The sequence below is a fragment of the Medicago sativa genome, chromosome 1 (genome assembly GCF_051527215.1).
Source record: "Medicago sativa cultivar Bolivia chromosome 1, Bolivia_mono, whole genome shotgun sequence".
In the NCBI taxonomy this organism is placed as follows: Eukaryota; Viridiplantae; Streptophyta; class Magnoliopsida; order Fabales; family Fabaceae; genus Medicago; species Medicago sativa.
In genome coordinates this window covers 84,330,991-84,353,404 of record NC_140749.1, presented here as the reverse complement: position 1 = coordinate 84,353,404, position 22,414 = coordinate 84,330,991, and the positions used below count along the sequence as shown (strand labels likewise).

The window sequence follows — 22,414 nt, the reverse complement described above, 5'->3', positions numbered from 1 at the left end:
ATCTTACGAAGGTCTAATCACACCAATATATGTGCTACTAAATAATCAATCATATGAAGGCTTGAGTTTATGAGAAAAAACTTCAACGATATAAATAATGGAAGATATATTATACATAAAAAGCTTAATAGGCCGGTCCAACGAGCTTAATAGGCTTTTTTGTAAGCCTTAGCCTGACCTATTTAATTAAACAGACTTTATAAAAAGCTTGAGCCTGACCTTGTTAATAAAAGAGCTGGGCCGAGTTAGGCTTTAAATAGGCTAGGCCATAGGCCCCTGTCGGACGGCCTGACCTGTTCCCACCTCTACTTAGTATTCTCGTCAGCTCCTTTCCACCTCCATGCTCAAGCATCTTGCTCCAAATCCAATGAAGATCATACACTCCGTTTATAAAAATAAAAAATAAAAATTCCGATTGCATTGGAAAATCTATTGCAAGTAGAAATGAGAATTGGTACCTATTTAATTTAGGTTTAAATTTTGGTATTTGATCCATGCAAATATAGCATTTTCTGCTTTTTGTTCATGTATACAATTTTTTTAGTGCAAAAGAATATATATTTATGGGCCAATCGATTTAAATGGTTGACTTTAATTATAATTATTTTAAAAAATGTGACATGTATTTAAAACTGAAGGAATATACGCTAGTATAACTTAATTCCACGAGGAGGGTTCGACCCAAAATATTACTCCCTCCGTTTCAAAATGAGTGTCGTTTTAGGTATTTACACACATATTAAGAAATGCAATGATTAAAAGAAAGAGAATGGTTATTTTACCAAATTATCCTTATTAATTATTGGTTAGTTTTAAAAGTAATACTTTAGAAGTAGTGTGCAGAGTATTAATTGGATGATACAATTGAAAAGAAAAAGTTATTATTGCATTGGAAACTGAAAGTGACATTCATTTTGAAACAAATTTTTTTGGCTAAAGCGACACTCATTTTGAAACGGAGTGAGTAATACAATAAGTAAGTGATAAATCATCATGACTTAAGTACTAGGGTTAAATATGTTTTTGGTCCCTATAAATATACCAACTTTTCGTTTTAGTCCCTCTAAAATTTTCCTTCAACTTTTAGTCCTTATAAAATTTTCAATCACTACTTTTGGTCCCTATTTTTAAGTTAATTTTTGTATTTTTTAATGAAATTATGAAGAAATATGTAGAATATTGTAAAAAAAAATTCCCCAAAAAAATTAGAATTTGTTAACAAAATATAAATTAAATATGAATTTTTAACCGTCAAAAATATAAAAATTCATATTAAATTCATGTTTTGTTAAAAAATTCTAATTTTTTTTAGGAGAGATTCTTATAATATTATGAATTTTTCTGCAAAATTTTATTTAAAAATATGAATTCTACATATGAGTTTACTTTAAAAGAGGGACCAAAAATGAAGATGGAAAATTTTATAGGGACTAAAAGTTGAAGGAAAATTTTAGAGAGACTAAAACGAAAATTTGGTATATTTATAGGGTCCAAAAACATATTTAACCCTAAGTACTACAATGGTCATTTTCATCTACTCAATTTGAGACTTCTAACACTCGCACACTTTTTTAGAGTCAACGTTCACGACAACTTTCACTCTATCAGCATGGGTCTAATGCTAACTCTTTTTCTCTTTGGTGGCTTCACTCATCTATCATTGTTTAATGCGAGTATCAAATTAATCTCTCTACACAATGTATGAAAATTATATGACAATTTTAAATTATGAGTCTGATGCTCATAATAAATGAGATATTTTTATGAGCACTTTTACATGACAATTTCATGAGCATTTGACATACAATTAAAATATGATAGCATCAAATATTACTAATTAATCTTGATTTTTATTTTATTTTATCATTCACAAATCTTAACATTTAATTTTTAAATGAAATATTTAAATTTTTAATCCAAGATGCACATTTTCGTCAAAAGTTAAATAAAAAGTTCATGACGGACATTTAAATACTTGTTAGCATTTCAATAAAATTAACATATTTTTGTCAAAAAAGAATTAACATTCATTTTCATAAATACTTACTAATTAAGGTTCTTAAAAAGTTTCCCGAGACACTCGTTAACATATCTTTTTCTTTTTTTTTTCCCTCAAAAAAACATTTCCCTTTTTTTAATAATAAAATTAACGTATTTGAATAACCTTTATTTTATTTATTTTTGAACGGCATAAAGTAAAAAATTGACTAACCTTTATTACTTTTCTCTTTACATGAATCAAAATTGACCATAGGAATTTTTTTTTTTTTAGGGAAATTGTATAGCCAAATAATTGTAACTTTTGATTAGATTTCAATATGCATTTTGTAGTCATATAATCCTCTCTCTATATATATAGACCACATGCTTGTGGTTTCTCAACAACAATTGCCATGTCTCATAAAAACATGATGAAGAGTCCAGTATTCGAAAATTCCTATGTACTGTAATTTTCTTTGTGCATAGTTTTATGTGTTGTTCATTTTACTCTTCAATTCCATGTCACCTTGTCAATGCATAGACTTACTATTGTTTTGTGCAGGTTATTGGTGTGATCTTTGTAGTTCTGATATTTGGTTCATTAGCAGAATGCAGAGTACCAAGTATTAGTAAATTGAACTACTTTGATTATCCTGCAATCAATTGCAGGAAACACAGTGCAGTTTTGACAGATTTTGGTGGTGTTGGCGATGGAAAAACCCTCAACACAAAGGCATTTAATTCAGCAATAACCAACCTTAGCCAATATGCAAATGATGGTGGTGCACAACTTATTGTTCCATCAGGTAAATGGCTAACTGGAAGCTTCAATCTCACAAGCCATTTCACTCTTTTTCTCCAAAAAGATGCTGTCATTCTTGCATCTCAGGTATATATCATCACTAATTATATAACATTGACTTTTGGTTTGTAGCATTTTTGAAAATTCTATAATCAATTATTATTAAAGGGACATTTATATGATTCAGGATGAATCAGAATGGCCTCAATTCCCTGTATTACCTTCTTATGGAAGTGGAAGAGATGCATCTGATGGAAGGTTTAGCAGTCTCATTTTTGGAACTAACCTCACGGATGTTATAATTACCGGTAACTATTTAGATAAATTGATAGCTTTGCCATTATCAAAATTTGTCAAGCTTATATTAAAACCTGATCTATTGAATTTCACTTTGATGAATTCCCCTTCTTGGTTTGTTCATCCAATTTACAGCAGGTTTGATGAGTCACCATTTTCAATTTTCTCAACCTCACTTAATACATTATTTTTCTTTATGTATATGTTATTTCATTCATCTGACACTAAACTTTATATCTTCAGTAACATAATTATAAATGGACTTACAATTCTTGCACCAGTGGATATTCCAAACACAGATGGTATAGACCCAGGTAAATGTATGGTGTATTTATGGTCCGTTTAATATTCAATCATTTAGAAATTAGTTTAGATTTTTTTGTTTCAAATTCTTTTTTTCCTTAGAAAATCTGTAACAGACGAATCACAAATTCAAAAAAAAGTTTCTCCAACTGAATGGAACTTATGATCTTCATACTGAACAAAAGGCTCAATTGCAAGGTGTATATTACTAACCAATTCTTGTTTTCCATTTTTTTCCCATAACAGATTCATGTAGAAATGTTAGGATTGAAGATAACTACATAGTTTCTGGCGATGATTGTATTGCAATAAAAAGTGGATGGGATGAGTATGGAATCAAATTTGGAAAGCCATCTCAACAAATAATCATAAGAAGGTTAACTTGTATATCCCCTAAAAGTGCAATGGTTGCATTAGGCAGTGAAATGTCAGGTGGAATCCAAGATGTTCGAATTGAAGACATCACGGCAATCAACACAGAATCGGCTGTTAGAATCAAAACAGCCATCGGTAGAGGCGCATATGTGAAGGATATTTTTGTCAAAGGAATGAATTTGGACACAATGAAATATGTTTTTTGGATGACAGGGTCTTATAAGTCACACCCTGATAATGGATTTGATCCAAAAGCATTGCCTAAAATTAGTGGAATAAACTATAGAGATGTTACAGCTAAGAATGTGACAATTGCCGCACAACTTGACGGAATTCAGAATGACGCTTTTACAGGAATATGTGTTTCTAATGTCACTATTAAAATGAGTGCACATAAAAAGGAACTTCCATGGAATTGCAGTGATGTTTCTGGAGTTACAAGTAATGTGAGTCCTACACCCTGTGAATTGTTGCCAGAGAAAGAAAAATTTGAATGTCCTTTTCCAACTGATAAACTTACCATTGAAAATGTTTTGTTCAAGACTTGTAACTTCAAAAGTAGTGTCATTAGATAGTAAGTCTTTTTAATTAAATAACATGGATGAATTTGAACTTTATATTATTATATTATATAATGGTAGCGAAGGTTATTTTCTTCCAAAATAGTACTGTACTAGACTAGACCAAAGCTTCTTGCATAGGCCTGCAACGGCTGTGTCATGGCTGCCCAGATTTCGCTGCGAGATTTAACCATATCAAACTATTCACATTTGATTGGAATTGAATTTGAACATCTCTTAATATGAATTCTTACTTCCAATCGAATAAATTACGCCTCCAAAGACTTTTAATATCATAAATGATTTCACTCCCGAGGAAGAAGAAGAAGTTCACATGGAAAATCAATGGGCATTTGAATGAATCAAATTTGGCTGCGACGTGGATTTATTATCCTTTTATGTTTCTTTTTCTTTAGTTTACCTTTCACTAGATAGATAGATGACACTCAGCATGATGCATTGTTCTCTTCTACCAGTAGTTTTTGTTTTTGTTTCTTTAGTGATTTTCTAGTTTGATCAATGATATGTGTTTTATCGTTATTATATATATATATATATATATATATATATTTCTTAAGAATAGGTATTATATTCGTTTGTCAAGAAAAAATTGTTATATCTTTGACCTTTATGCTTCCTCTGAATTTTGATATGTGTGTGATTTTACCAACAAAAAACATCAACTTATATAAATTGTAGATATGCTTTGAAAATTTAAAAATTGTTATTACTTTTGATCCCATGTTAGTATTTTAAATTTACCAGCCAAAAATTTTACTCTCGTGTTATTTTAACATTATCATTTATAAATCTTGGTCATCTATTATTTTATATTTATTAGTCACAAATTAATTGGTCATATATTATTTAATATTTAGGTAAAATATCTTGTTTGGTTCTTTAAGTTTCACAACTTTAAGTTTTTTAAGTTTTAAATAAATTTTTATTACCCTTTTAAAGATCTGTTTAAAACTTAAAAAAAAACTTCAAATAGGTGTATTAACAATTTTTTTATGTAAAAGTTACTATTTTTAAATTTTTAAACAATGTCTTAAGGGCATTTGTTAGCATTTTCCTAAAATAAAAATGATGAATTTGCTAACATACTCACGATATACGTACGAATTTGACAAAACTTACAAATATGAAAAAATTAGTGTTTGGAGTATCCATACCTCCAAATTTGTAATTTTAAAGATGCCAAGTAATTGTTGAATCTTTTCTAAAAAAAAAAAAAAAAAGTAATTGTTGAATCCATGCACACCGAAAGTTAATCTATCAATTTGACCAAACAAACACCACACGAGATGGACAAATGAAAATAATGTCACACCAAAGACAACGGAAAACAACATGTCGCACTAAGATGTTGAAAAAAAAACTAATAAATATTAAAATCATTTATTTAAATAAAAGAGCAAAAAAAAAAAAACAAATTTGAGTGGTGATTAAGGGCAAAAGAGTTTTTGGAATGCCGGCTAGGTCGATTAATGTCCAAATATTATAAATTAATCTTGATATTTTTTCTTCTTTTATCACTCACAAATCTTAATTTTTTTTACTATCTTAACATTTAATTTCTAAATCAAATATAATAAAAAAAAAAGAATATCAAAGTTGGTCTTGAGTCAAACATAAATAAAAAGTTCAAAACAAATATTTATATATTTATCAAGGAATGCTAACTACTCTCATAACTTATGTGTATTATGCAATATAGTGTATTATGATTGGTGAATAATTACTATCGTGATATCTTCATGAATTTTTAAATAGCGATCCTCTGCCAACAAAAAAACACATTGTGATTGACGGTTCGCGAACTGAACTTAATCATATTTTTTATTTGAACTAAACATGAGTGACTCGATTCAGTTCGTAAACTATCGTAGTAGTTTTGATTTGGCGTGTTTTTTTTTTTGTTAAATGATGTTTACCCTGTCATTTTGGCGAATTTTGGTTTGGTCCGATGTACAAAAGATTTTGGAAATTCCACCTTACCGTTAAAAGATTATTTGATTTTGAACCTCACGACAATTGATAGTGTAAAATGACTTATGCGACACTTTTTCTAATTATTTTTTATTTTATGTCCACGTGTCATTTTTATTATTTTCCCCTTTTCCTTTTCTTCACTGTTTAACTCTTAAATAACAATCCTTCATAAAAAACTCTTAAAATAACAAAAAACAAATTAAAAAACAAATTAAAATAGAATAGAATACTAATAATACATTCTTCTACAAAATTCATTATCTTCTTCCGACCAAACAACACATATCCAGAAAAATTCATCAATTATTCATCACAAATCCAAAAAGTCACCAATAAATCCTCAAATTACTTAAATCACTGATAAAAAAACGGAGAAAATTTTTCGCTACCCTTTTCACATTACAATGTTTGATTTGAGATACTTGATGACAAAGCTATTCCAATTCCAATATCAATCAAATTCTTCAATTTAATTTCACCACCACATACAATACGTATTCCTCCTCACATTCAATTTGAATGCCCAAAATATGGTAACAATTATGGATTCTTCTTCCTTCTCACAACATCCTTACTTTCGATGACACTCATACCAACCAAGGAGGAGAAGTATCCTCACATTTAATATGATGAAGGGGGTCAAGAAAATAATTATTTTATCAATCAATTGATTGTTTTTTTAAAAAATTGATTTTTCGTTTGTTAATGATGATGTTGAATGTGAGAGATGAATGTTTGATGTTGATGGCAAAGATATGATTTTTGTTTGTTGATGATAATTTTTTTTTATAATTATATATAAATTTTCTTTTTTTTTTTTTTTTTGAACAGACTAAAATGGTGTATATATATAAACACAATAGATCCCCCGCACAAGGAGTGCAAAGGAAAGATCAAACAAGAGTTTTTACAATGTCAAAGCTGCCCAACAACGGGATGTAACCAAAAGTGAAAAAGAAAGCTAACAGATACCCATACAACAAAGTGGGTGTTTCCACCATTCGTGGTAGCTATAAGAGAAAACAACCTGTTTAGATTTTAACCACAAAAAAGAATTCAGCTTTACCTTCTCTAAAAGCACATCAACACTTAGTGTCACATTATTGAAGACACGGTTGTTTCTTTCTTTCCAAATCACCCAAACCGATGCAAACCAAATAAGCCGAAGATAAAGGTAAGAGAAACTAGGCAAACCAGCCTGATGAGTAAACTGCACAAAATGATGACGTAAATCTCCATGAAGAACCGAAGAAATACCTAACCAATGCAACACATGTGACCAAAGGGAGCCGTAAGTGGTGCACCCTAAAAACAAATGAGTAACCGTTTCCACTTCCCCACAACCTATTGTACATTCCGTATCCGTTGCTTGTATAACTCCCCTCCTTAACAGATTATTTTTAGTAGGCAATCTGTCACGAAAGAGCCGCCACACAAACAAAGACACCTTCGAAGGAATACATTTATGCCAAACCTCATCAACATGCGACCTGTCAACACCAGCTCCGGAAGAAGTAAGGAAGTAATATGTCCCTCGAGCCGTGTAACCATGAATCGGGTCTAGTAACCACCGCCAAGTATCACAAGATGTATCCTGCAAAACAACATTATGGAGCAAAGCATAACATTCCCCCACACTCTCCTCTTCCCAAGCTAATAACCTACGTCTCCACTCCCACCCTCCTCCTCCCACCTCCCAACCTAACCTCCTCATCTCCTCAACAGTTATCTCCTTAAACACCGCCAAGTCAAAAAGACGGGGGAATTTAAAACGTAAAGGTAACTCCCCCACCCAAGTATCATACCAGAATAAAGTATCCCTACCATCTCCCACAATCCGCCGAACATTCCCCTCAAACCAATTACCTACTCCACTACCCACCCCTTCTCGGATCCTACAAATCGTCCTCCACCAAGATGAACACACGGTCCCCCCCTCCTTCAACCGACCCCCTTCCTCCCCATATCTAGATTTTAAAACGTGATACCACAAACCACCCCTATCTATCAACATCCTCCAACACCACTTCCCCAACAAAGAAATATTAAACTCTCCTAACCTCCGAACCCCCAAACCACCCACCTCCTTAGGGAGACAAATAGAATCCCAACTAATCCAGGCTATTTTCCGATAATCCTCACCACCCCCCCAAAAAAAAATTTTAAAAATAGATTCAATAGAAGAAATTATACCTGCAGGGGCTTTGAAAAAGGAAAGAAAGTAAACCGGAATTGAGGACAGGACAGACTTCAGAAGTACCAGACGCCCACCGAAAGAAAGGAATTTATTATTCCACGACGACAGTCGAGTAGCAATGCGATCAACCACCGGTTTCCAAAAAGACAGCTTCCTAGAATCACCACCAATTGGAAGTCCCAAATACGTAAAAGGAATAGACCCCCGTTGACAATTCATTACCGAAGCAGCCTCCGCCAACCACGAGTCTGAAATGTTCACTCCTGTCAACATGCTTTTGTGGAAGTTCACCTTCAACCCCGCGGCTTCTTCAAACAACAGAAGCACCGCACGCATAGTGCGCACATTCAACCAACTTTTTGTACCAATAATCAAAGTATCGTCCGCAAACTGAAGATGTGTCAACTTTACTCCACCAATCGGACCTACCCCATAACCCTCGAAAAGTTGCGCCCCCACGACAGATGACATAAGAACATTAAACCCTTCTGCAGCTAACAAAAACAAGAACGATGATAACGGATCCCCCTGCCGAAGACCCCTCTCTATAGGAAACTCATCAGTTGGACACCCATTCACTAACACCGATGCAGTTGCCGTGCCCACACACTCGGCTATCCATTTCCTCCACAGAACTGGAAAGTTCATATTGGCCATGACAGCGTCTAAATAATTCAAATCCACCGAGTCGTAAGCCTTTTCGAAATCGACCTTGAACATGAGCAACTCTTTTTTCATGCGTCTAGCCTCATCCACGACTTCATTTGCAATTAAAACACCATCCAGAATTTGTTTCCCTTTGACAAACGCGGATTGCGATTCCGAGACCACAGTGCCGATAACTTTTCGCAACCTATTGGCGAGAACTTTTGCCAAAACCTTATACATGCATCCCACTAAAGAGATAGGACGGAAGTCGTTTAGTCGCTGCGGACTGATAACCTTTGGTATTAACGCAATAAAAGTGGAGTTAACTCCCTTCGTTAGCTTCCCGTTTCGATGAAACTCCGTCATGAATCTCAGAAAATCCTCCTGAACTAGATCCCAAAACTCCTGAACTAGATCCCAAACTGCTTGTTTCACCTCCTCCCGCAAGAACGGTAAAAATAAGGACCCCGCATCCACAGTAGACAACCGACGAAACTGAAGACCCCCTACATCAGGCCGCCGCATAGGAACCTTTTTAAAATGTGTCGAGAAATGATTAAACACAGCTGACCGAACATTACTTACTCCTTCTGCATATACGCCATTCACCATCACCCTGTTGATCGTATTATGACGCTTCCTACCCGACATAGCACCATGAAAAAATTTAGAATTAGCATCTCCCTCCCTTAGCCAGTGCATCCGTGACTTTTGCCAATTAATACTATTCTGAACCTGTGCCAGCGAATGCAAGTTCACCGACAGGTCATGAAGCTCGATAAGTTCATCCTCATTAAGCGCTGTCACCTCCGCTTTTGAGTCCAGGAAAGCACGTTTGTCTTTTACCGTCAATATCTTGCTATCCAAATTCTTGACATGTTGTTGATGCCACTCCTTCAACCCGAATTTAAGCATTTTTAGCTTCTCTTTCAAAACAAAGCCGCCCCATCCTTGACACTGGAAAGAGCCCCACTTTTCACGAACAAAGGCACTATACCCAGGGAATTCAGACCAACATTTGAGCATCCTAAACGGCCGAGGCCCCCAATTGACTTCCTCATTGACCAACATCAATGGAACATGATCTGATAGACCCCGTTGATAAGCAATTTGTGTAGAATTCGGCCAAGTCTCACTCCATTTTTCCGACAACAAAAAACGATCCAACCTACTCATTGAGACCCCATCCCCCTTGTACCAAGTGAACAAACGACCACAGATAGGCAAATCAATCAAGTAACTGGAATCAATGAAGTCGTTAAATGCACTTGCATCCGCCTGTCTGTACACCGTGCATCTACCCTTCCTCTCATCCTCGCCACGGACAGAATTGAAGTCCCCACACACACAAACATTTACGTCATTGTTGTTGAGCACCTTAGACTTCAAAGTACCCCACATCTCCCTTTTCGCCGCCAAATCGCACGGTGCATAGACATTAAAAATCATGAACTCTTCATCCGATGAAATAACCTTGCCTTTGATTACCAACACATTTCCATAGCACATGGAAGACCAGACAACAATACGCGACGTGTCCCACACGGTGACCAAACCACCAGATGCCCCTACCGACCTACAAAAAGAAAAATCTCGCGGAGCATCTCCCCAAATATTGTTAATCATGGACTCCGTCACCACCTGCCATTTAGTCTCCTGTAAACACAACACCATAGGTTGCCGATCTTGTACCAACTTACGAACCTCCGCCCTTTTTTCTCCACCCCCTAAACCCCGAGCGTTATAAGATAACACTTTCATTGATAACACACTTCTCACCCATCCCTACATCCCCCGCGCACCTAACACCTCTCCACCGCACACCCATCCCCCAATGTGCTCTCCGATAACTCCTTAGCACCTGATGTCCTCCACTCCCGTATACCTTCCTTAGTTAACAAACTGAAGCAATTTTTTGTTTCCCACTCAAACGATAACCCAGCTGCCCTACCAATCTTCTTAACATCCTCCGCCACACTCTCTGCTTTACCACGAACCAAAACCCAATTTTCCAAATCTTTGTTAACAGAAGATGAAGAATTTTTCGAAGTTTCCGACGAAGAGGTAGTAACTGCCTTAGCGGGAGAACTATCTTTACCCTCCCTCCTCGTCCGTTTCTGCCGCTTTAGAATTCTCAAAATTTGCTTCCTTTCCGCAGCCGGCATTCGAGCAACTTTTTTCATAAAACCCATATGATATTTAGCAGCCCCACCCTTTCTTCTGCAGACCGTAAGAGATTTAGAGTCGTGTGACTTCCTCCCCACATTCAATAACTCCTTCCTCGTGCTCTTCGAACTCGATGTAAAAGCATTCCCGCCCTCAGATATTGGTTTTTTTGATAACCAATGTAAACTCTAGGGACCACTTAAATCATGTTCCTTCGGACCGGTGGCAGGTATAGTTTGTTTAATGCTCACGGGGCTTAAGACATGTTGGTGCTTATTCGAAGTATCCAACCGTACTGCTACTTGTCCGGGAATAATAGCGCCATTTCCTTCGACCTTCGTGACCACACCGTTGACGTTTGCACCGCCGGTATCCTGCTGGACGTGGCCCTTAACACAGTGTGAAACTGGTGATGTCTGCGAACCAGCTTCATTGCGATCACCATTGAGCATGTGCGCACCACCAAGACCTCGAGAGGCACCCTTGTGTCCTCCACCAGACACCCATTCCTTCTCCAAATCTGTAACCAAATCGTCCAGCTCCCATTCTCCTTTGACCTCGTCCAAATCGTCCTCCTCATGGAACTGCTTGTCATCATCCGAAGCCGGGTCCAAATTAACTTCCGTTAAAAAAGCATCCTCCCCTAAGTTGTAACCCCATTCCTCGAACATATTAACATGAAACTTACGTCCATCGATGAAGAAAACTGACGATTGTTTGATAACTTCAACGCGAGTTGTCGACACCAGAATGCGTGCAAAATCAAATCGAGACTTCTCCATAGTTCTCTCGTCGGCATGTATCAACTTCCCAACAGCTGAGACGCATAAATTGAAAAAATCATTATTCCACGCGTGCACGGGAACCCCATAGAGACGTAACCACGCTCCCCGTTCATAAGTGCACTTCTCACCCGACCACTTTTGCATATCTGTAAATAACATACTAAAAAAAGAAATTGCATCGTTAACAATCTTCCAAATATCTTCCTTCCCGGTGCAATGAAAAAACACTTTGTCTCCTCCCATCGGTTTAACAACCACTCTTCCGAACCCCGCCTCATCCAATCTTTGTTGTAACGCCAACACCGAGTCCCCTGAAGCAATCGTTGCCACTACACCAGCCTTGGCCCACTCTAAATCATCAACATGTGATTTATAGGAAGGTATAAACTCTGTACAGTTTTGGCCTTGTTGTACATGCACCATGGGACCCAACTTCTTCTTAATCACTAGCGCTGTTCCCTCCAATCCCACCACTGCCGTTTTGTTCATTGAAGGGTCCTCCACATTAGTACTGTCTTCTTCCTCCTCTAGATCCTCCTTTCCACCGCGGGCACCACTCTCCAGCCTACTCCACTTAAACGCTCGTCCTTTCTCGATCACAAGCGCCGTTTCCTTCTTCTTACCAGCAACTCCATGTAGCGCATCCTCCACAGCTGCCGAGCCATCATGGTCCTTCCTGTCTTCCCTGACGCCTTCGCATGAAGGTTGAACCGCCTGCTGGACTTTCACAGCGACAGCTTGCCTAGCCCCTACATTAATCTCCCTACCTCCCGCAGCTGTATCCGCATCATTGTGTGCGAATCTGTCAAACCGTGCCTCGCGAGCCAATATTCGATTGTGACCTAACCAAATATTATTCAAAGCCTGCAACAGTTTATCCTTATTTTTAACGTTAACGTACCTTACGAATCCGAATTCTTGGCCGCGCGCATTCTTGTATCGAGCTACGTAAACATCCGTCAAAATGCCGCAGACTTCGAAAGCTTGCCGAAGGCGAATCAATGGTACGTTCTCCTGAAAATTGGTTACATAAAAAGAAGCCTTACCACCGCACTTACCATTCACAGAGACAGGTTGTTGCCCATGCCATTCCGAGGTTGCCGGACGTCCTTCAGACATAACAAAATGACGCGCGTTGGACCTATCCCCCCCTCCAGGCTGATCGTGAATTCTGTCAAAAGCCAGCCTCTCAAAAACCGATTGCCGTGCCTGTACTCCGCCTGCAGTCGTCCTTCCATGTCCATCCAAGCTTCCTGTCGCAGCCTGTCCTCTAGGTACCGGTTCCGTCGCTTTCCTCTTTCGAGACCTCACCACAGTCCAATCTCCACTAGACCCCCCCATCTGTGCCGCCCTGGCAGGAACCCACACCCCCCCAGACTGACCCTTCGCCGGAAAATAGCCCAGACGCGGTTGCCGTAGGTTAACCCTAGGGTTTCCGCCACTGACACCCTCACCCGCTCTCATTCTTCTAACTTCTCTGTAAGTTATTTTCTAAAGTTTTTTATATATAAATTTTCTAATTCACTTAATAATTAAAAAGCCAAGTGAAATTAAAACGAAACTATAAGAATTAATAATACACACTTAGTTTAGCATGTCACTTATATGCAAGTTTCATTGGTCAAAAATAAAATAAACGTGTTTCCATTTTATCTATTCGTGTTTGACTTAAGAATAGATAAATGAGCAATCACCGTACATGTCATTTTTCTGGTTCTCTCACATGGCTATCATCAACCCAGGGAAAATGCATCACACCTTCAAAAAAGTAGTTAACCTCAAGCATTCTATGAAAAGCAACCCTGTGCTATTCGTCTAAAATAAAGGAAAACAACCCTGAGAATAAGTTTAGAAATGTTTGTCGGAAGAAAAAAATTTAGAAAACAATGTTAAGATATATGTATGACGTGTTTAATATATATGCTCGGTAAGTATACATTTTTGACAATATTCTAAATTTTATATGATTATTTCAAAGTGAATTTTATATTTTAAATTATAAAATTAATAATAAAATATTTAAATTTAATTATTATTGACATTTAAATTATAATAGAATAGTCTTGGACTTGCTAGAAGGTCAATCCCAATGACACGTTGACCAAAAGTCCACCTGACTAAGGAGCATCGCCTACAGTGATGCACATCGCCCCACTGAAGCACGCCTATGTGCATCAGACATCGTACATGTGTCCTCCAACGGGCTCTTGATGAAGCCTCGCACTTCACAAAGACGGTTACTCTCACACACCGCCAATATATAAAAGTGTGAGTTAGCTTCACCCCCAAGGTATGATTCACTTTTTCCACACTTTTCGCACATTCCATCTCATTCACTGACTTAAGTATTTGAATGCTAACGTATCTACAATCACCTTTTGTCCCATCGTTAATATTCATCATCGCCGTACCATAGCACTTTTTGCCACCGCTGTCTCCATCAGTTCCTCACCATATATATCATAAAAAGTAATAGATATCATAAAAATATTTAATTATGTTAAAATATATTAAAGTGCAATGCATATTAAATTATTAAGGAGGGTTATAATTCAAGCATCTCATTGGATGGGGTATAAAATTTTCATTCTAAAGAAGGGAGTGTATACTTTAGAATAGAAAGTAATTCAAGTTTATTTTAAAGAGAGTGTAATTTACTCTAAATAAAAGTTGACCCAACTTTATTTCATATTTAAGGGAGCAGTGCTAAAGATCCCGAATGAATATGTCGTGAAAATTCAAGAAGGCATATATGTATAGCATGTATTGGTGAACAATCCGGATTTGGTGGAATAAAGGAGGTAGTGGGGTCAAAAAAATTTTTTGTATCAACTAGCTACAGTCATCGGGATAAATTCTTGATAATTTTTTCAGGAACTTTATCATTCCGTATTTAAGGTGGAAAAGAAGTACTTTTAAATGGGAAAAAACTGCATTTTAGTTTAAAGTACAATTTTTTTAAAAAATTACGGTGAGTCGTTGTGATTTACAAATGTACGGTGATTTCAATTATGACTTCTAAGGTTCATGTGGGAGAAGAGTGATTGTATGTCGACACACATAATTTTTAAAGAAAGACACAATAATGAGCCGAATTCTTATCAAAATGAAATGAATGATAAGGTTATGCATATATCGGAGTGTACTCTACGGTAGAAAGAAGACCAAAAAACATTGATTGGTACTACATGCTATATCAATAAGTTGTGTGTTCTTTTTTAATTAATTGTTTCATGTTAACTTCATAATTAAGTGTGCTTAATTTCAATAAATAATTAGGATAGATGATGACCTAAGTAGTTACGAGGAATTGTGTGATGAAGAGTTAACACATTGAAAAGACTTGTGTTACTTAATGTCGCACAAATTTATCATCAAGTTACTACTATCTTTCAACTCTATAACGATCTTCCCTATACCTGATTTTCATAACATTGGCAATCACCACTCCAACCCCAAACCAGGTGGATAGCTCATATAAATCCCATTTGTATCCTGAAGAAGAATATGCACTGACCGCGAAGGATCTTTTCTGGTAAACCTTCGATTGATCTCAACCGTTTGATTAAGTAGATACATTTCAGTTACAATGATAGCACAAACCGAATTTCCAACAAAAAAAAAAAAAAAAAAAAACCACGAAGAGTGGCAAAGTGAATTCTGTTAGAAAGTGTGTTGAATACGTTTTATTTTCCCTCGCACCAAACAAACATGCCTTCTACAATTGCAGCTATATAAACCTTTTATCTTTCTCTCTCTCTTGGATCATTCTTTTTCACGTTTCTCTCTCTATAACTGAATCAGAATCCTAACGCTAGAGAGATTCGAGAAGCTTCCTCTGAGAATGAAGCTTCACTTCGTCTTCATTTTCTCACTTCTTCTTCAACGGTAAATGCTTTTTTCTTATTTTTCTTTGAATAATCCAATTCGTTTTTTAGCGCGCGTTATCGTTTTCACTTTTCACCTGTGTACCTTCTTGAATGTTTATGTTTTCTGTGCGTCTTCTTTATTGAATGCTCTGAAAATGTTGACATTAATTAATGTTTGTAATGATTATGAATGTTTCTGTTAATCGTGATCTTCACGGTTGTGTAGGTTTTTCAATTTTTCTTAGATCTGTTTCTTTAATTCACATTAATTAATGTTTCTGCTATATATTGATTTGAAATTGTGCACGTTAATTAATGCCTGAGTGAATGTAGATTGTAAGAATTGCGATCGGCAAGTTCTTGATCCTTTTCGTTTATTTTGCAGCATTTCTTCACCGATCAAAAATGAGTAATAAGGATGACACGGTGATTTATGTTAACTCTTTCGTTGAAGTAGTTTTCTTACTTTTTCTTCCATGCGATTGTCTGAATCGGTTACTTTGCAGATCATCGGTTCGGAATCCGGAGATGATGACTTGGGCGCTCAACCGCCAAAAGATCAAACAGAGAAACTTCCGTTTAGCGGCGGCGAGGTCGGCTCGTTTCACCTTTTTCTTTTATTGTTTTTTTTTTTTGTCGTTTTTTCTTCTTAATCTCTGTAAATACGCCGGTGGTGTTATAACAATGGTAATTTAACAGCTGATTATGGAGGCGAGTTCGGAGTCCGCCGCTCATGCTTCTGATGCGGTGGCAAATCCTGATGCAGGAAACCCTAAGCCAGCGAATCTCACAGTTCATGTTGAGGTATCTGCTTTGGCTTTACTTTTTGTTTTTTTTGTTTTACTTTTTGTGTAGGAAATTAGTTTTTTATTTCATTAAAATATTTTGTTGCTATTTTTGTTTTCTTACTTTCAATATCTATTAAATTAATTCATTTAATTCTTTTTTTCCCTTCTTTATTTTCGTTTTAATTCAATTAAATTCATGTGTCGTATAGGAAAAATTGCCAAAGAACTGGACCGACAATGAGGTTGAGGCTCTTATCAAGTTTCTGAAGGCTAACGGTATTTGGGACAAAGACGTAAGTCAGAAAGAGTCAACAATTATTTGGAAAAAGGTCAAGTATGCTAAAGGTCTTGAAGCTACTTTCGCACAGAGAGGTTTGGACGCCATGCAACATAAGGCAAGAAATTTGAAGGCTAAGGCAAAGGCTAATAAGGAGGAGGAGAAGGTTGCTGAAACAAATTTGCCTAATAACGAGGCAAAGGCTGATAAGGTGGTGAAGGTTGCTGAAACAAAATTGAAGGTGAAGGGGAAGGGGAAGGCAAAGGCTGCTATTGATGATACAATACCAAAGGAAAGTAATGCTGTTAATGAACATGAGAGCTCGGAGGAGCCGAAGGAGAAAGATGATGATAAGTTGAAGGGTACTCTTGAGAGGTACGAGAGTCTGGCTGAAGGGTCTAATGATGATGAGTTGTTCGAGATTTTTCGAAAACAGGTCAAAGGAATGATTTCTAAGAGATGCGAAAAACAGAAGAAAATTGTTAAAAGAATGGCATGTAGCATAATAGATGATGGATTTGATGGCATCAAGGAGGATGTTACTGCTGACGTCATGGAAGTACTGAAAGCTTTTGCTAAGAAGAAGATTGTTACGAAAAAAAATAAATGAGTATAAGAAATAAGTGGCATTTAGCCTGGGAATGAGGAATATATCTTAGTACTCTCTACTCTCTACACCAATATATTCAGTTTAATCCAGCACACTATTACTATTACTACTTTTTTTTTTTTTTTTTGAAGGGAACTATTACTACTTGTTAGACACGTAGTCCATTGTTAGACACGTAGTCCTCTCTCCCTTTATAGATTTTGATAACATTGGTTCGAATATTCTAATTGGGGGTAGTTATAGATGCTATTTTCTTTGTTTCTCAATGAATGCATCAAAAAACATATAAATAAAAAGAGAATAATATGCTTACTAAAGCTGTTTTTATCAAATATTGATGTTAAATTTGGGTTGATTATATATTATTGTTGCATTAACAGTTTTCTAAACTTGAAATTATATTCAGCATACTATAAGATTGTAATTGTAATTGCTCCCTAAAGTATTAAAGTTTGATACTCCTTCAAAATGGAATATTGTTGAATTTGGCGCAGAAATTTAGAGTTCTCTTTCAAGGCTCTAAATTTCTCTTTCTATATCTTCCCCCACTAATGTTCGAGATAAGTGGACACGTTAGTTAGAATTCAAGCTTGTTATGTTTTATGTTTCGAAATGACCAATAATAATAATTTGATATAGTTTAAAATAGAATTTACCTTTATATGTACACACATAGATATATACGATTGGATATAATATATGATCGTATGATAATTTGATTTCCCATTTTTTAATCAGTGACCCGTTTGTTGTATTTCAAATTTTCAATATTAATTTTTTTTTACTGATAATTAAGTTTCTGTTTCTCTAAAATGCCATAATTTTCAAAATGGATATTTAGCATTTAATTTTTTATGGAAAATCCTAACAAATGTTTTTGGGTTATTGTTTTTTTTTTGTCAGGTTTTTTGGGTTATTGTGTATGCAATCAACAACAGTAACTTTTGCATAAAAATATACTGTGATTATTACTTTTTGATATATTTGACTTAAGTTTTCAAGATACTAATATTTTTATTTATCATTTTTTTTAACAATGTCTTTATGACACTTGTTAGTGACCTTTATATTTATGTATCAAATCATTATCAAAGATTTTTTTAACCCTTTAACTCTTAAAAAACGAGAGTCTAATAATCCTAAATTCGGACGAAGAATAAATAAAGTGTGGTAAAAAATTATTTCATCTATAAATCATCATCTCTCTGCTTACATATACATGTGTGTATTTACCGTGAAATGAACTACTGCTGCTGAACGGATTATTTGATTAGTCAAGTCAAAATCAAAATCAGGGTCTACAATTTGAGATCATGTTGCTGCTAAAAAAATGAGATAATGTTTGACATTATATATAGAGTTGGCGAGTTGTAATTGTCTGTAATTTTACATCTCATTTTTCTTTAATGAGATAATGTTTGACTTGTTTTAGTCATTAATTTGGGTTTAAATTCAGACCTATGACACATTGATCCTTAGATCAAAGCTCCGATGCAATTTCGCATTGAAGTGTGTCTCCTTTGATCTCACTTTGAAGTTTTGACTATTTTAGTTTGTCAATTGTGCAATTTCAACCCCTAATTTTAAATGTGCTATTCTGGCTCCTAATTTACCTCATTTCTGATTTCATAGTGTCCTCTAATCAAATTTTGATCAAATGGAACGTCAGATGTTGATGTGACATTTTAAATTGATGGTAATGGATTAAATAAAATAAATAATGTGCGGTCACGTGGGCGAGGCAATAATTTCTTCACCATGCAACCAGGATACTCATCTTTTACCTCCATTATTTCTTCACTTTGCAACGAGATTGATCTACTTCATCACCATTTTAGTTCAGAACATGTCATCCTTGCACATTCAAACAATTCATCAGTACATTTTACACAATTCATGCAATCCAACAAGTATTGATATTTTGTCATTTCACGACTTGAGACTCGGTATACTTTCACTTTTGCAGAAAATAAACTGTTTCACCTCCACTAACCATTTTGAGACCCAAATCATGTTCCAAAATTTTCTAGTTAACATGGGCATATGTGGCTTATTAACCACAATGACAAGTCATTGTAGCTACCAGAAATTATATGTATAAGAAGTAAATAAAATTATGACAAAATTAGCGCATCAATATAAAAGTATCGAATCAAGTTCAAAGATCCTATAAAAATAAAAATAAAATTTATCTTTGTCTCTTATTATTCCGAAATATTTGATATTTTTGAATGTTTTATAACTTCAACTATATTCCGAAATATTTGATTTTTTTTTTAAGGATCCAAAATATTTGATGTTTTGTATATATATTTTTTTTCTTCAAGTTTACACTTGTTGGAAAACACACCATAAAATTATTAAGGCTATGTTTGGATTGATGGAATGTGATGAAGTGGAATGGAATGAAGTGGTAAATATGGAATGAAGTGGTAAGTAATTAAATACCATCGTTTGGATTTGCAAAAAAATGAAGAGCAAATTGCACTCACCTCCCCTGAGGTTTTATCAAAAGACACACACACCCCCTCTAGTTTGGAAAAAACATTAACCTCCCTTAATTATTTCATAATTGAGGCACTTTCCCCCTTAGATACTAACATCCGTTAATTTTAACTCTGCACACCAAAAAAACTCTCCCTTCATCTTCAATCACCATCCTTCATCTTAATTAATGGATTTTTGCGATTTTCTTGCACATTGGTTCAATAGACGCCGTCGTTTATATGTTTTCTCCAATTTTCACTATTTCTTCATCTCTTCAACTCTCTTCATCATTTTTATTTATTGCATTTTATCATTCAAGTTTTTTTACATTCTATGAAATTTAACTCGGTGCATATGAATTTGGAGCATAAGGTGTTTGTTGATTTGCCTGAGTGAAATCTATTTGTTTTTTATCCAGTATCATCAAGCAATGGTACCGAAGCTGTTTTTTTTAATCAATGGAACTTTAGATTGGTAATTGTGGGGGAAATAAAAAAGATATTATGAAGACATGTTTCTACGATGTATAAAAGGAGCTTGAATTAGGATACATACTCTTGATAATTGATGGTTTATTTATATAAGTTGATTATGTATACCTGTGATGAATTTGGTATCATTTATACCATGTATACTACAGCAAGACATGGCTGTTTCTATAATAATGCATAAAATTAGTGTTGATTTTTCTCAATCAAACAAAAAGGAACACGTTTTCACATCAGTAGTTGTGTTTTGGTGGAAAAGTGATGAAAGGTCGGGGACAATGTTTCATATTCCTAATTTTTAGCAGAAAAAGCAAATTAGGGTATAACTTTTGATGTTAGAGATAAATAGTGGAGGTATAAAATGTTAGTTAACGGTGTTAATCTAAGGGTGGTTAATGTTTTTTCCAAACTAGAGGGGATGTGAATGTCTTTTAATAAAATCTTAGGGGAGGTGAGTGCAATTTACCCAAAAATGAATGGAACATAATGGAACCCATTCCATCCAATTCCATGAAATCCTTCAATTTTTCATTCTCCCCAATTTAGGCTATGTTTGGATTGATGGAATAGAATGGAACGGAGCGGAATGGAATATGATGGAATGGAGTGGAATGGAGCGGAATGAGATAAAAGTTATATTCCATTGTTTGGGTATTTACGACGGAACGGAACAATTTTTTTTTATTCCATTGTTTGGGAAGTGGATGGAATGGAGCGGACTATACTATACCATTTTTATTCCAATACTACCCTTATATAATATTAGGTATATATTATTAATGAACTATTAGATAGAATTAAAATAGTTAAATCTTAAAGTTCTCTTTTTCTCTTCGATTTTTACACTTTCTGATTTTTGAATTTAATTAGTTTAGTATGTTTGAAGTTTTTCTATTATTTTTATCTGAAATGTAAACTAACATATCGTAAATTTATGGTTTGTTAGACTAACATATTGTAAATTTATGGTTTGTTAGAAGAAGTGATGCACTTGTTTATTAATAAAGACATAAAAATGGGGTTTGATTGATAAAAACTTTACACATGAAAATTAGTTTTTAACAAAGACATAAGAAATCTGATAAAAAAATGAAGACATGAGAAACAATATCACATGAAAAATTTAAATTAACTCATCGAAAATTAATTGATTGGTTGATGACGTGATGCACCAATTGGAAAATTGTCATGGATGGAGAATTTAACACATGAACAGGAAAAAAGAACATGCAATTGAGAAACAACAAAAGAAACGAGAAAGAAAGGGGATGGAGAACTGTTTCAAGGATGAAACAAAAACAAGGATAAAAGAGTAATTATTCAATTAAAATGTTCCATTTCATTACGGCTCTGTTTGGTAAAAATAGCGGATAGCTGATAAGCTAGCTGATAAGCTAGCTGATAGCTTTTAGCTGATAAGTTAGCTGATAGCTTTTAGCTGATAGCTTATAGCTGATGACTGATGACTAATAGCTGATAAGCTAATTAAAGTGTTTGGTAAAATTAGCGGTTCAACTAGCTGATAAATGCAAAATGACATAAAAGGACATTCTTAATTATAATAAAAGTATTAAACTATATTCATAATATATATTATTAAATTATTATTTTTTCTCTCAAAAAACATATTATTTTTTGTAGAAATTTTATTTTAAATTTATTCCATTTCAGTTTTTATAATTTACAAAAAAAATTCAAGTATAAAATTTCTTTAAAAAAATATAAAATTTTATTTTAAAATAAAAATTGTTACAAAATGAAACAAAAAAAATAATATACATTAGAAC

General features: G+C 34.8%; 2 protein-coding genes across 3 annotated transcripts; both read left to right on the top strand.

Annotated features, from left to right (window-relative positions):
- The first annotated feature begins 2,368 nt into the window (after nt 1-2,368).
- LOC146958368 (putative polygalacturonase) lies at nt 2,369-4,366 on the top strand. Its single transcript, XM_085739872.1, has 5 exons — nt 2,369-2,441; nt 2,543-2,869; nt 2,970-3,217; nt 3,323-3,393; nt 3,629-4,366. The coding sequence occupies exons 1-5, from the start codon at nt 2,394-2,396 to the stop codon at nt 4,330-4,332; spliced, it is 1,398 nt and encodes a 465-aa protein (XP_085595998.1). The 5' UTR covers nt 2,369-2,393; the 3' UTR covers nt 4,333-4,366.
- An 11,494-nt stretch (nt 4,367-15,860) lies between these two features.
- Nucleotides 15,861-17,871, top strand: LOC146958367 (uncharacterized). 2 transcript variants are annotated; one of them, XM_085739875.1, is made up of 5 exons: nt 15,861-15,996; nt 16,363-16,403; nt 16,484-16,570; nt 16,677-16,781; nt 16,975-17,871. In XM_085739875.1, the coding sequence occupies exons 2-5, from the start codon at nt 16,383-16,385 to the stop codon at nt 17,650-17,652; spliced, it is 891 nt and encodes a 296-aa protein (XP_085596001.1). In that variant the 5' UTR covers nt 15,861-15,996; nt 16,363-16,382; the 3' UTR covers nt 17,653-17,871. The 2 variants fall into 2 exon arrangements, with proteins under 2 accessions (XP_085596001.1, XP_085596002.1); XM_085739876.1 differs by lacking the exon at nt 16,363-16,403 and having other exon boundaries at nt 15,866-15,996.
- The last annotated feature ends 4,543 nt before the right edge of the window (nt 17,872-22,414 follow it).